At 45.0% G+C, this 13014-nt stretch overlaps 2 protein-coding genes across 6 annotated transcripts in view; both read left to right on the forward strand.

Annotated features, from left to right (window-relative positions):
* Positions 1-67: 67 nt before the first annotated feature.
* men1 (multiple endocrine neoplasia I) lies at positions 68-6799 on the forward strand. The gene is given in 11 exon segments (XM_068713677.1): positions 68-211; positions 1514-1997; positions 2089-2297; positions 2578-2706; positions 2967-3007; positions 3112-3199; positions 3354-3490; positions 4902-5016; positions 5018-5047; positions 5133-5306; positions 5476-6799. Coding segments are annotated over 10 exon segments (1881 nt in total). The 5' UTR covers positions 68-211; positions 1514-1561; the 3' UTR covers positions 5998-6799.
* Positions 6800-7950: 1151 nt separating this feature from the next.
* map4k2 (mitogen-activated protein kinase kinase kinase kinase 2) overlaps positions 7951-13014 on the forward strand; it is a 30334-nt gene continuing 25270 nt past the window's right edge. For all 5 annotated transcript variants that reach the window (XM_068713678.1, XM_068713681.1, XM_068713680.1 and 2 more), the window contains exon 1: positions 7951-8281. In XM_068713678.1, coding sequence (XP_068569779.1) covers positions 8189-8281 — 93 coding nt within the window. In that variant the 5' untranslated portion in view covers positions 7951-8188. The remainder of the gene's footprint in view (positions 8282-13014) is intronic.

Here is a 13014-nt window from a genome sequence, read left to right on the forward strand (position 1 = left end):
CGGTCCCGTGTGCGCAGGGCTACAGATCTGTAACTATGGGGATGGGCCTATCCCCGTTCAACAGACACCGACGTATCGATGTGAGATCTGCTCCGTTACGCAAACGTGGAGCCTGGTAGCACACTGCAGGTGACTATCGGGCAGACTGAACTGCGCGGCAAAAGAAGGGAGACACAAACAAAAACATGTGGCTGAGGCTGTGAGAAAACGGGTAAGTTACCTCTTACACATTGCTCACATTGTATGCTGATAAGAGTTCAGATTGATTCAGTGTTGCGGCATATTGTAGCGATACCTTTTGCGAGAGTAGTAGGTTGATGAACGTTATCCAAAAGTGAGTTTAGCTAACTAGCAGCTCGTTAGCTTGTTAGCTGCTTCTGACAAACAGCCGTCATTCAGCCGGCTACTCCCGAGCTGTTCGTCACAGTGTGCGGCTCACTCTGGTTCCGGGTATGTCTCTACTTTATCTCACTTATTAAACAGCGTAACGTTAGTATTCATTCAACAAACTAACACCGTTAGCCAGCCTAAACGGGTAGCTAACGGTAACTTAACTTAGTAAAGTTAGCTAGTTAGCCTACGTCAGCTAACCGGGCTTTCAAATAAATGAATCAAACAGTATTTCGGTCTGTATTGAAAGACGGCAAGTATTTGTGATGTTGCGGAGACATATCGACGTATTAAACGACATCCCGAACCTATATGTTTTCATCTTTTGAATTGAACGTGGCTAACGTTAACGTTACAGCGGTAGCGGTAAGAGTGCCCCGCCCACCAAAGCGCCATATAGCCCATGTTAGCGGCATCGATGTAATCAGCATTATGCAACGAGTCAAGCTGCTCAGCTGCGGGTCAGTGTCTGCGAGGTTTATGTTGTACGTGTTAAGCGTGCGTCAGTTATAGTTATTATAGTAACGTTATTATCGTTGAGATTATTAACGGGACGTTAAGTCTCCAGACTAGCTCGATAAAACCTACGACATGAAATGTTGCTTTTCTTTCAGTAAAGCGTGACACAAGTCTGGCTTCTCTGTGAACTTGTTCACCAGATCTCATGCGGAGATGAGAAACCTCCAATGAATGTATCTACTAGTATTAGAAGTATTGTGCGTGTGTCAAAGCCGGACCTATCGTCCTCCTCTGGGTCCTAGAGCGATAATGTTCAGCGAGCCTCACTGTTCCTTCATTACCATGAACACACACTGTAGCTTATTTTGACTCAAGGCCACATACAACGACCTGCTGCCACACCAAATACACCTAATGTGGATTAATCCACCACGGAAAATAGTCCCTCAGAAATGCACCATATCCTCCTGTGAGAGTAACGTTTGCTATAAACTACAGTGGCCAGCTCTGAGCTGTTTTTATAGATTTATGTCCTCGATGGCTTGATGAAAGTGAGTAAGGAAGTCTTCCTTATCACTTGGGATTTCTTCTTTTTTTAAACTCTGCTTACTTTCTACAGTGTGATATTGATGTGGAGTTGACCTGACTGCTGTGTAACATTCAGTACTGCAGGTACTGAGGAGAGCATCGGAGTTGACCGACCGTGGACGTCATGGGTTTGCAGTCAGTTCAGAAGAAGCACTTCCCCCTGCGGGGGATCGACGGCGTGGTTCAGCTGTTTGACGCCGAGCTCCGCAAGTCAGAACCGGACCTGGCCCTCCTCTCCCTGGTCCTGGGTTTCGTCGAGCATTTCCTAGCCGTGAACCGGGTCATCCCCATAAACGTCCCGGGGGTCCGGTTTGAGCCTCTGGAGCCGGACTGTCCCAACTCCTGCTTCCCCACGGTGGAGCTGGGCATGATTTCTGCACTGTACGAGCGCTTCACGGCCCAGATCCGCGGCGCGGTGGACCTGTCCCAGTTCCGGAGGACGGCTTCAGGTTCCAGCAGGGAGCTGGTGAAGAAAGTGTCCGATGTGATCTGGAACAGCCTAAGCCGCTCTTACTTCAAGGACCGGGCCCACATCCAGTCCCTCTTCAGTCTCATCACTGGTACGACATTACGAGGATTACCGTGATCGTTACCGTGATCAACTTAAATTGTCAAATTGATGGAAATGATTCTTTATTAAATCTGAACCAGGTACCAAACTGGACAGCTCCGGTGTGGCATTTGCCGTGGTGGCAGCCTGCCAGGTTCTGGGTCTGAAGGACGTCCACCTGGGACTGTCTGAGGACCACGCCTGGGTGATTTTCAGCAAAAATGGGGAAGAGACGGCCGAGGTCACCTGGCACGGAAAGGGCAACGAGGACCGGAGAGGGCAAACGGTGGCGGCGGGAGTCAACGAGAAGGTGAGGCCCGCCTCCACTTAGTAAGGACGAGAAGAAACCCCCAAACACGGGTCAAATTCACAATACTGCATATAAATTAAAAGAGGGCATCAGTTTATTTTATGGTGGGCTCTTTGTGACCCTGGTGCAGACCAGTATGTTTTTACACATAACGTTATGAGTAAATGTCCCATCTGTGATATTATTTCATCGACCTCGCCAGATGAAGGTAAATATGAATAATGTCTTGTATTTGATATCCACATTTCTGCAAATCCTCTCCTGTCTGTGTCTCCCTCAGAGCTGGCTGTACCTGAAGGGCTCCTACATGAAGTGTGACAGAAACATGGAGGTGGCCTTCATGGTCTGCGCCATCAACCCCTCGCTGGACCTGCACACCGACAGCTCCGAGCTCCTGCAGCTGCAACAGGTGAGCTCTGCAGCCTGTAGCGAGCGGCGGGTCGTCGCACCTCTGCTTTGGTTGATCTCCCGGATCGCTCCACAGCTTTCGGTTTCACAGCAGAGGCTGGAGGAGGCGGTGACCTAAATGTGTTAGAGGCGGTCTAAAACGGAACCGTTTGATGTTCTCTTCTGTTGCGCGCTTTAATTACTCACAATTCAGACACTTGGTGTTTGTGAGATGCGTTTTCATGAGCTGCCTGTGTTGCTCCTGCTCTCTTTATGTAACAGAAACTCCTGTGGTTGCTGTACGATCGAGGCGACCTGGACAGGTGAGTTTGTGTTGGAGTTCATAAGGAATGAAACGTCTCTGAAAGGTGGACTTGTAAGCCTGCTTAACTCCACAACCTCCTCCTCCTCCTGTACTGTGTTCCAGGTATCCTATGGCCATGGGCACTCTGGCAGACCTTGAAGATCAGGATCCAATCCCAGGCAAGGAGAACCCCCTGAAAATCCACCTGAAGGTTAGTCTGTAGAGAGGAATCCACCAGGTCCCAGACTGGTAGGATGAGAGTTTCTTTAAGCTCCAGTGTTGAACTATTTCCAGCAGAACGGGTTGATGATTTAGGAGGAGTTCTTCATGTGTTTCTGTTCTCTCTCTCTCTCTGTCTCTCTCAGGCGGTGAACTCTGCTCAGAAGCACTACAACAACGAGCACATCTACCCCTACATGTACCTGGCTGGTTTCCACTACAGACACAGGGCTGTGCGGGAGGCTCTGAGGGCCTGGTCCGAGGCCGCTCAGGTCATGCAGGAGTGAGTCGACGCTGCTTTTAACACACTGGTGTGACGCAGGTTAAAGTTTACAAGGAATGAGTTTCACGCTCAAATGGGAACTGTGGCATTTTGCTCACGTTCAGACAGCAGCACTGAATGTGTGTTGGTGGCTGTATGATTGGTGGACGTGAAAATGAAACCGTACTAAAATCTCCTAAAACCAAGCTTTAATTGTGTGAACCGTTTTCAGCAAAGTTTGTTCTGCGATTATTATTTAAGTGTTATTGCTCAAATGACAAATACCTATTTTAATGTCACATGTTCTGGCTCCATTGGTCTTTTAACCGTTCAGTGACAGTTTACTGTGAGATAATCTCTTATTATCTCACAGTATTTTATATTACCTTCAGCTTTATTAGTTTTGTTACATATTCCATTGTGTTTTAATTATTGGTCGCTCTTCATTAAAAATTATATTTAGCATAATTACAATAGTTCCAGATGAATTTTAAGACTGATTAAAAAGATAAAACGATGTTGCTTATCAGTGCAACAGGTCCAACAGCCAAAACAGTTTATATTTACTTAGATAACTTAGTTTTTAATTTAGTTCTCATCTCACTTTTATTGTGCAATGGTCATCAAGCAATATTTGTGACATAGTTATTATTTTAAAATGAATAGAAGAAATCATTTGTTTTCAAAATGGCCTGTGTGTCGCATCAACCGGCACCCTCAGTTGTTATTACACCAGGCGACCACAAGATGGCAGTCAATGCAAAGCTATCTTCCCCTGACTCGTGTTGTGACCACACACACTAAAACAAAAAGAAATGAACACAGAATGCATCTCTCAGCCTTCTAATCTAAGAGATGGGTATTAAAGTCAAGTGATGTGACCTCTGAGTTTGACCTCTGGTTGAGCTTGTCCTCTGCGGTGGCTTTCCTCCCGCACATCCACCTCAGAGAAGCCCCGTCCCACTGAGAGGGTGTGGCTCCTGAGCCAGGAAGTGTCCGGCTCTCTCCTCCCGTTTAAAAAACGCAGCTAAAAATACCAGCTCAGACCCACCAGGCCACATTCCCTCCCCATCCATCAGCTTCCTTTTCCTGCTTCCCCCATTGTTCTTCAACTTCAGCTCGCCCTCTGTGCGCCGTCCATAAGAGGGAGTGTGTGTGTGTGTGTGTGTGTGTGTGTGTGTGTGTGTGTGTGTGTGTGGATTCTTTGTAGATTATGCAGCAGAGTTCACATGTCTGGACTGTTGCAATGACTTCAATGATCAACATGTTGCCTCCACCCTGGAGGACATCAAACAGCCCTTTCTTAATCTGAACTTGATGTCATGATGTCACTCGATGAAAACCCATTCTCAGGCTGATCTTGTAGAACATTCTCTGACTCCCTCCTCACTGTTATTAATACTCCTCCTCCTCCTCTCACCTGCTCTCGCAGGTATAACTATTTCCGCGAGGACGAGGAGATCTACAAGGAGTTCTTTGACATTGCGAACGACGTTATCCCCACGCTGCTGAAGGAGACGGCCGCTGCTGCAGAGAGTCCTGGGGAGGGGGGGGGAGGGGGGAGAAGGAGCTGACAAGGCAAGCGGGAGCAAAATGTGTTTAAGACACCTAAAACTAACTAACAGTTAGTGAAACTAACTAACAGTCAGTGCTCTGATTTCAGGAGCACCCCAAGCAGGCAGCAGCCCTCTCCGCACTCCAGGACCCAGAATGCTTTGCCCACCTGCTGTGTTTCTATGACGGCATCTGCAAATGGGAGGAGGGCAGTCCCACGCCGGTCCTTCATGTGGGCTGGGCCACCTACCTGGTGCAGTCTCTGAGCCGCTTTGATGCTCAGGTGAGAAACCCAGAATAGCTCCGCCTTTGAACTTGAAAACCCTGCAGCCAATACAAACTGTCAGCGGGAGAGGGGCCCCCCGATGAGCCCCCCCCCCCCCGATGTGGCCGACATTGTGCGTCGATGCTTTGTAGCTAAAATGGGTTTGTGGTGTGGTCTGATTCCAAAGGTGCGCCAGAAGGTGTCGATCATCATCAAGGAGCCAGAGTCCCAGGACGATGACGACATGTCCAGCGACGACCCCCGGGAGGGCCGCAGACGAGGCCCCAGGAGAGAGTCCAAGCTGGATGAGCAGGGCTCTCCTCCTCCTGGTGCTCCCTCCTCCCCCTCCGCTCAACCCCCAGCCGCCGCAGCAGCCCAGCCCAAGAAGATAGGAGAGGGAGGGGGCCGCCGACGCTCCTCTCAGGGCCTGCGGGCCGGGGACGCCGAAGGAAAACCCAAGTCCCCCAGCCCGGATTCTTCACCCTCATCCCAGCAACAGGCGTCCCCGTCCCCAGCCGGCCCCGTGGTCGCCTTCCAGAGCGAGAAGATGAAGGGGATGAAGGGGCTGCTGTGTGCAGCCAAGGTGAACTCCAGCGCCATCAAGCTGCAGCTCACCGCCCAGTCACAGGTCCAGATGAAGAGGCAGAAGAGCACGCCGGCCGGGGACTACTCCATGTCCTTCATGAAGCGGCAGCGCAAGTCCCTGTAGACGTGCTGGTTGATGCAGGAGGTGGTGAGAAATGGGAGGAGATACTGTGAACAGCAACACGGAGACCCGATTAACCTCGCTTTTGTTTGTGAAACTTTTTTTGTTCTGTTACCAGTGTTTTCATCCAGACGTCCGCTTCGGTCAACATCCTCTTCATTTCCAGCAATATATTTGACTTGCAACACTCGAGTTCAGCGTCACATATCAGGTTTGAAACGGAGGGAGTGAAACATTTCATTCTGTTTTTATTCTACAGCCAGAAGAAAAGAAAAACGACTTTCTGGAGGAGCCGTCTTTTCTAGAGATTGTAAACACTCATTCGTCATTAGTTAGTGTTTTAATTGGCAGCCAATTGCACACCGACTATTAACTTGTCATTGACTTACATGTGGATGTTTTGAAGCCAAAGTAACGAGGATGACCAGAACGCCGCGTACAGATGTGTAAATATCAACTTGTACCGTTAGGACCCTGTCCATGACTGAAGCCTTGGAAGTGATTAATTTAGGATAGTTACTGTGTAACATTGTCCACTTCTGCTCTATCGACAGCTTCTTTCTTGCCAGCTCTATGTTGCCTTACTTTGCCTTTGTTCTTATCTAAAGTAGACGGCCTTTAGTTCGGAGAATAGCTACGCCGGGCCTATTTCTAATGATTAGAGAAGACCAGGAAGACCATGCACTGTTGAGACCGTGGAGCCACATTAGGTGGCCCCTGTTACATCCTATTTGCTTGATGACTTGTGGTTTTTGTTCTTGTTTTTTTTTTATCTGCAAGTAATAAAGACCTGATAAAAAGAGAATGTGGTGAGGTGTGAGGATGTGTGTTAGATATACAAGTTATTATAAGGGCATAAGTTCATAGGTGACTGAGCTGAACATATATTCTACATTCAGCAGGAAAACAATGGTGCACATACACCCTAGTTTGGAACAAGCTTTAGGAGAATAAGAGCATAAATGAGTGGACTGATAAACACTGAATGTGAAACTTTGGTAGTTGTCATGTAGCTGTGGTTTAGCAGAGGTGTCTGTGAGACACTAGTTGCAGACTGATCAGTGATCAACGGCTCATGCTAATCAAACTTCAATGGAGTTCCATTCTGTCATGAATCAACATGCACACAATATGAAATGTTTTTAAATAAGACACAAGCTCTATATTTTTGAATGAACGATTCAGACTTTTTTTAACACCAGAAATGTGAGATATTTGATCTATTTTGAATTATGTGTCAAATGTTTGACTTTAGTCAAAGATATGAAAAGCCAGGTCAGCATTCTGACATACTTCTGACTAAATGATTATTTTCATTTCATCATTTTGACTTCAGGTCGTCAATTATTTAGCTAACAGATCAGAATGTCAACTTTGTAAATGAACATCATGTGATATTAAGTCAATATTTATGAGAAAATAAGTCAAATTCTTGACTTTCATCTCACAGTTATAATGTTTACCACCTTAGCTTAGCATGCTAACATTTGCTAATTAGCTTAGCACCAAACACAAAGTAGCCTACAGCTGAGGCTGATGGGAAATTCAGTTTTTTTTAGTCAGGTATCCATCCAAAGAAATTCTCAGTCAACTAACACTCGACTCTAATCGATGAGTTGATCTAATGGGACAAATCTATGAAACTGAGTTTCTCCACAAGAAGCACACGAAAGCGCTCTTATGAATTTAGCTTACTTCATTTCTCAAAGTAATGAGATTTAACAGTTGGTTTCTCAAAATAAGTTTGTCGTTATTTTGTCAATATTTGCAGAATATTTATCATTATAATGACTAACGGTATGTCTTTTGTCATCACCTCTAAATGTTCAGCTATATTTATGTTTTTATGGCACAAACAGGCTTCCATAGCTCACAGAGGTACACGACTTTCTTCTTTTTTTTACAGTGTGCAGTGACTTCGCTCATGCGTGATTTGACTCCAGCGCCACTCGAGACTATTTGCACACAGACGCCTGTAGTGTGTCAACCCGCGTGGAGTTTTTGCGCGCGTCTGCCAGCCGGATCGATACACCAGCAATTAGTCATCGCCAATTAGTTCCCACTAACTAGTCAGTCAGTCAGTCAGTGAGCGCGCGTGCATCTGCTGCTACTGCTTTCCTCCCCGGACGACTACAGCCGGGATGTGTGAGTAGAGAGCCCGCCAGGCTCAGCCACCACAGAGGAGTCCCCGATCATGGACAGGATAGGGGTGTCATTCCTGGACCCTTTGGACGACTACGAGCTGGTCCACCGGATTGGGTGCGGTACCTACGGAGATGTGTTCAAGGTGAGTGAGAAGAACGTTTCCTCGTGTTTTCACCGCAGAGGACAGAAAAAGAAAAAAACCCTCCACCAGAGATTCTGTCTCTGCTCACACACACATCAGGGTTGTCTCTGCCTGTCATCAAGGTGAGAGTGTTTGTGGAGAAGTGTGATGTATTTTCAAATATAGTGCAGCTGCATTCATAGCCTGAGGTATGATATTAAGAGATGTGTCGTATTGCCTCTGTAAGGGTTAAACTGCCTTTTCACCTGCAGCTCACTCAATCACACACATAATATGTATCATATCTGTCAAAATGATAAGAGAAAGATACTTCAGAGCTCAACATTATTTAAGAGGATCTCTGGGAAATAGTCAGAGATCCTCAAAAACAAACACTGTGTGTGCGCGCGTGTGTGTGTGTGTGTGTGTGTGTGTGTGTGTGTGTGTGTGCGCGCGCGCGCGCGCGTGTGCCATTATATCATTAAAATAAAGTAATTTAACCATTTGAACCCTTAATAAAATAAACGGAGCGCTTTTAAACAGGCAGGTGTTTCATCAGCCTGTTGCATCAGTTGTGCCACAGGTTCATATTGTTTTCATACAGGTGGGCAGAACTGATCAAATCTCCTATCATGATGTGATATCACATTGTGATATTGATATATATCATAGTATTTCTAATGATATGGATACTGTAATTTTCAGAATAACTATGGAAATAATCATACTTGCGGCTCTGTATCTGATTAATAAACGCACTGGATGTTAAAATGTTAGATATCACAAAATATAAACAGTCTGCCGTAATCTCTGAAGGTTGATGAATGGATTTATATAATCAGAGATTATATTGTAATATCATCTGAGTTATGTGTCGAGCAGAAAACTGGCTCACGATTGGAGCGTCAGGATGCAAACATCCTGTGCCGTTAAACCGCCCCGGTGCCTTGTGCATCCTGCAGAAGCAACACAAGAATTAGTATTGTTTCTTCTTTTTTACACCCCAGACCAGAAACATGCAGAACCTTTATTATAAAGACCAACGTTTCATCTGCCTGCATAGAAGTCCTCACAGATTCAACCCGTTTTACTGCCGTTTATTGGTTTCTTTCCCATGAGAACTCTTCTAGTGTGTCTCCAGTTTTTTTTTTTGTGTGTTTTTTTTGTGGTGTGTGACGGGCTGAGCATTCAATCAGTGCGACAGCGGCTCCGGAAACTGTGCTGCCTTCGTACAGCTGGATGACAAGTGTAGTAAAAAGTGAAGTGTGTCAGTAAGGCCTCCAGCACAGCTTCAGTGCTCCTCCTCACAGATCCTTCCACTGTGAACTCTGCTGGAGGGCTGAGCCACAGACAGAGCAGCTTCAGAGCATCAGCATGGCAGAGGCGCTTGTGTCCTGTATGTTGCATTATTGTCTGGAAGTGAAGCTGTTGGGTGAGATGATTGAGTTGTGTTTTTCAAAATAAACTTTAATTTGGCACGTTTTATTTAGACTTCTTGTTTCCTGTCTTCAGTCGTTATCTCTTAAATCCAGATGATGTTTCTTCATAATGTACCATTGACTCTTATTTTGGTGAGTAGCTCCGATTGTACTACTGACGAGACCTTTTTCCCCACGTCAGCACCTATTCACAGTCAACTGGACACAATGAGTGTGAAGAGTAAATAAATCTAGAGGAGTGGAGTTAGAAAAGAAGTGTACTCTCTTTTAGCTCGGCTTTGGTCTCCACCACCTCTCTCTGTCTCTTTAGCTGCTGAGTGCTTCACTGTGTCAGAGCTGTTCCTCTGTAAACAAGAGGGTTTAGTTCTGTCCCACTGTCAGTGGTGTTTGAGGACTCTCTCGCACACATTTTGAGCCCTTTATGAACCCTTTGCCCAAGGGAATTACCCACAATTCATTGCAATGTAACACGGGGGTCACCAGTGGAAGCATGGAGGCGTAAAGAAATGTAAACAAAAGAGGACGGCACAGGTGTGTTCGCCTGAAATATTACATTTACTCAAACATTACGGATTAAAGATGGAACATAAAAGCACATGAAATCAGAAGAATGGAAGCAGAGATTATATGACACAGATTTATTTATTCATCAAACATTTCATTTTGTCACTGAAGGTGTTTCGACGAAATCGAGTAAACAGATTATCTGAAATGAAGTCATCTTGTGAGGAAAAGAGCGTGGAAGACGTTCAAATAAATACCCACAATTGTACATAATATTTTCCCATATAGTCGTGTTTACAACCATTTACCAGGTGACGTCAGTTAAGTTCATCAAACAAGCGACCCCTTACACATCACACATACTCATTTGTCTTTTGGTGCAGCTCTGACTTTCTTGCAGTGCACACAAAGAGCTCCATAAGAACTCAAAACGCTGTTCAAACTTCAATCCAAACATCCTGATGTGAGCGACGGTCAGCTGACTTTACCACAGCCGTCTCTGCACTTGGGTAACATGTGGACATATTGCAGCCTGTGCGTCTGCTGTGAACGGGACCAGCACTGCATACAGTGACGCACAATAGCACATTATCACTCCCACTGCTGCCGCTGGTGGGTTTGGTGGAACTGGAACTGCGGTAGTCGAGGGTGAAACCTCTGGACATGTGACTGTGTGGGCTTTCAATGGACTCTCATTCCACTGCTGCTATTCAGAGGAAAGTCGGCTTGATCTTGATCCACGTCGTCCTGTGGCTCCGACCAGATACAGACAGTCTATTCAATTCAAGGGAATTCAAAAGTTGTTGGATTTTTGCCGAAACTGAAAATAGACGGTTGACATTTTTTAGTCTCCTTATATTTGGAGTAATCAAGTTACCAAGCAGTTATGCCTCAGCTTAATAATGAAAAGTGAACATAAAAGACTAAAAACGTAACAGTAACTTTACAAAGTCCTTCGTAGTTTGTGGGGTTTCTTTCTGATACTCTGGTGTAAATGCTAGAAGTTGTCCAGCTGCTGTGTTCTTCACAGATCCAAACATCCGCTCGTCCATTGTCTCTACTTTGAGAATGTGAATCCTCTCTCACATACAGCTGAAGAGACTCGGGGGCACTTGCTGTCCGTGTTTTACATAATGAAAAGTGATTGCCGGTTTCTCATAATGGCAACCATTAACCCTAAGCTGTCATTTTAGCATGAAAAGTATTTGGAAATACCAGGAATTCAACCCTCGATTGTCATGAACTTGGTTACATTCATCCATGGGTTTTACTGTAATTGCAGATGGTGAGATCAGTGGCAGTATTGCGTTTATTTTTTTTTCCCAGGAAGAAAACATTTATGTTTCACACATTTAGATTCCTCATCTGGGTTTTTAGCTGTGATACATGGAGGCTGAGTGTATAAAGAGCAGCTCCTCTCACTTATTGTGGAGGTTAATTCTAACTAATAAAAAAGTCCTGATTATAAAGCACTGTCACAATAGCTTGTTAGACTGTGTACTCATACTTCAGGTTCTGATACTGCAGTGTTGTGTTGCAGTTTTTGTGCTGAGGAAGTTAACTGTTCTCAGAGAGAAGTGCTCCAGACATCGAAACATGTCCATAATGATACCACTTTATCGCAAATATGTCAACTGTTGTGCACAAGATGTAAGAAACATAACGAACGAGCTGGAAGTGAAACCGAGTTCCAACAGAACATGTCTGAGGGTATCATCATGCTCGTGTCATGACCTCTTCCCAACGGCCCGCAGTGTCCGTCGGTATATGTGAAGGGATATGTTCAACATTTTGGGAAATACTTTTCTGAAAGTTAGATGTTCAGATATCATTTTGGTTGCCGCATTGCTCCTCAGCAAGCCACACTACTCACAATGTCACAAACATCACGAAAAATTCTCTTTGGTTCAGAAAGAAACCCCACCGGAGGCAGAATTTACCATTAGGTAAGGTACACAACTGCTTCGGGGCCCCAACTAGAAGACCACCAAAACAACTATAAATGTATTTTGATTGGATTTCTATTGGATGGATTTCAAGGACATTTTTACAGATGTCAATGTTCCCCTCAGAATGAATTATGTTTATCTCTAGCTGCATCATCAGGTCCATGTTAGTTCGTCCAATACTTTATGACCAAATACAATCCCACCGACCTCTGATGTACTTTGTGATAAGTGCTATAAAGCAAATTATTATTAAAATGTAGCGTGTTAGCATGGGAACACACTGGACTAATGTTTAACATGGTAAACGTTACCTGCTAATATTAGCATGTTAGCATTGTTACTGAGAGCATGTGATGCATTTAGCTCAAAACACTGCTGTGCATTAGTAACGGCACATAGCTGCTAGCATGGCTGCAGACTTTGTCTTGTTATATTAACAGTGGATCAAATGACTGTGTGTAATAGCAATGGTGTCCCTCATAGTGACTCTGTCAGGTCCTTTCAGCTCTATGTGCTTATTAGCATCTTTGTAGCAACCTCATTGTTCTTTACTGTTCTGGTTCAGTCTCAGCAGACCGACTGTTAGCATTTAGCTTAGCTGGTGAAGAAAGAAGAACAAAGCCAAACGCAGAGTACATATTGAGCTTGTTTTTATCAGGTGGACACAAACACGACTCCAGATGTATTGTAACAGTAGCATAAGAAAGTAAAGAAGTTCATGAAGTTAGCAAACTGGAGCAATATATAGTTTGCTAACATTTAGCAGTTAATATTAGCCAGCATAAGCTACTGGGCATATAAGACCAAGTAAGTCTCTAGAAACAACTTTGAGTAAGTTTTATTGCTTATGAATTTAGCTTTT

Source organism: Cebidichthys violaceus, unplaced genomic scaffold, assembly GCF_023349555.1.
Source record: "Cebidichthys violaceus isolate CVI_PGR_0920_01 unplaced genomic scaffold, fCebVio1.0.p SCAF_19, whole genome shotgun sequence".
Classification (NCBI taxonomy): domain Eukaryota; kingdom Metazoa; phylum Chordata; class Actinopteri; order Perciformes; family Stichaeidae; genus Cebidichthys; species Cebidichthys violaceus.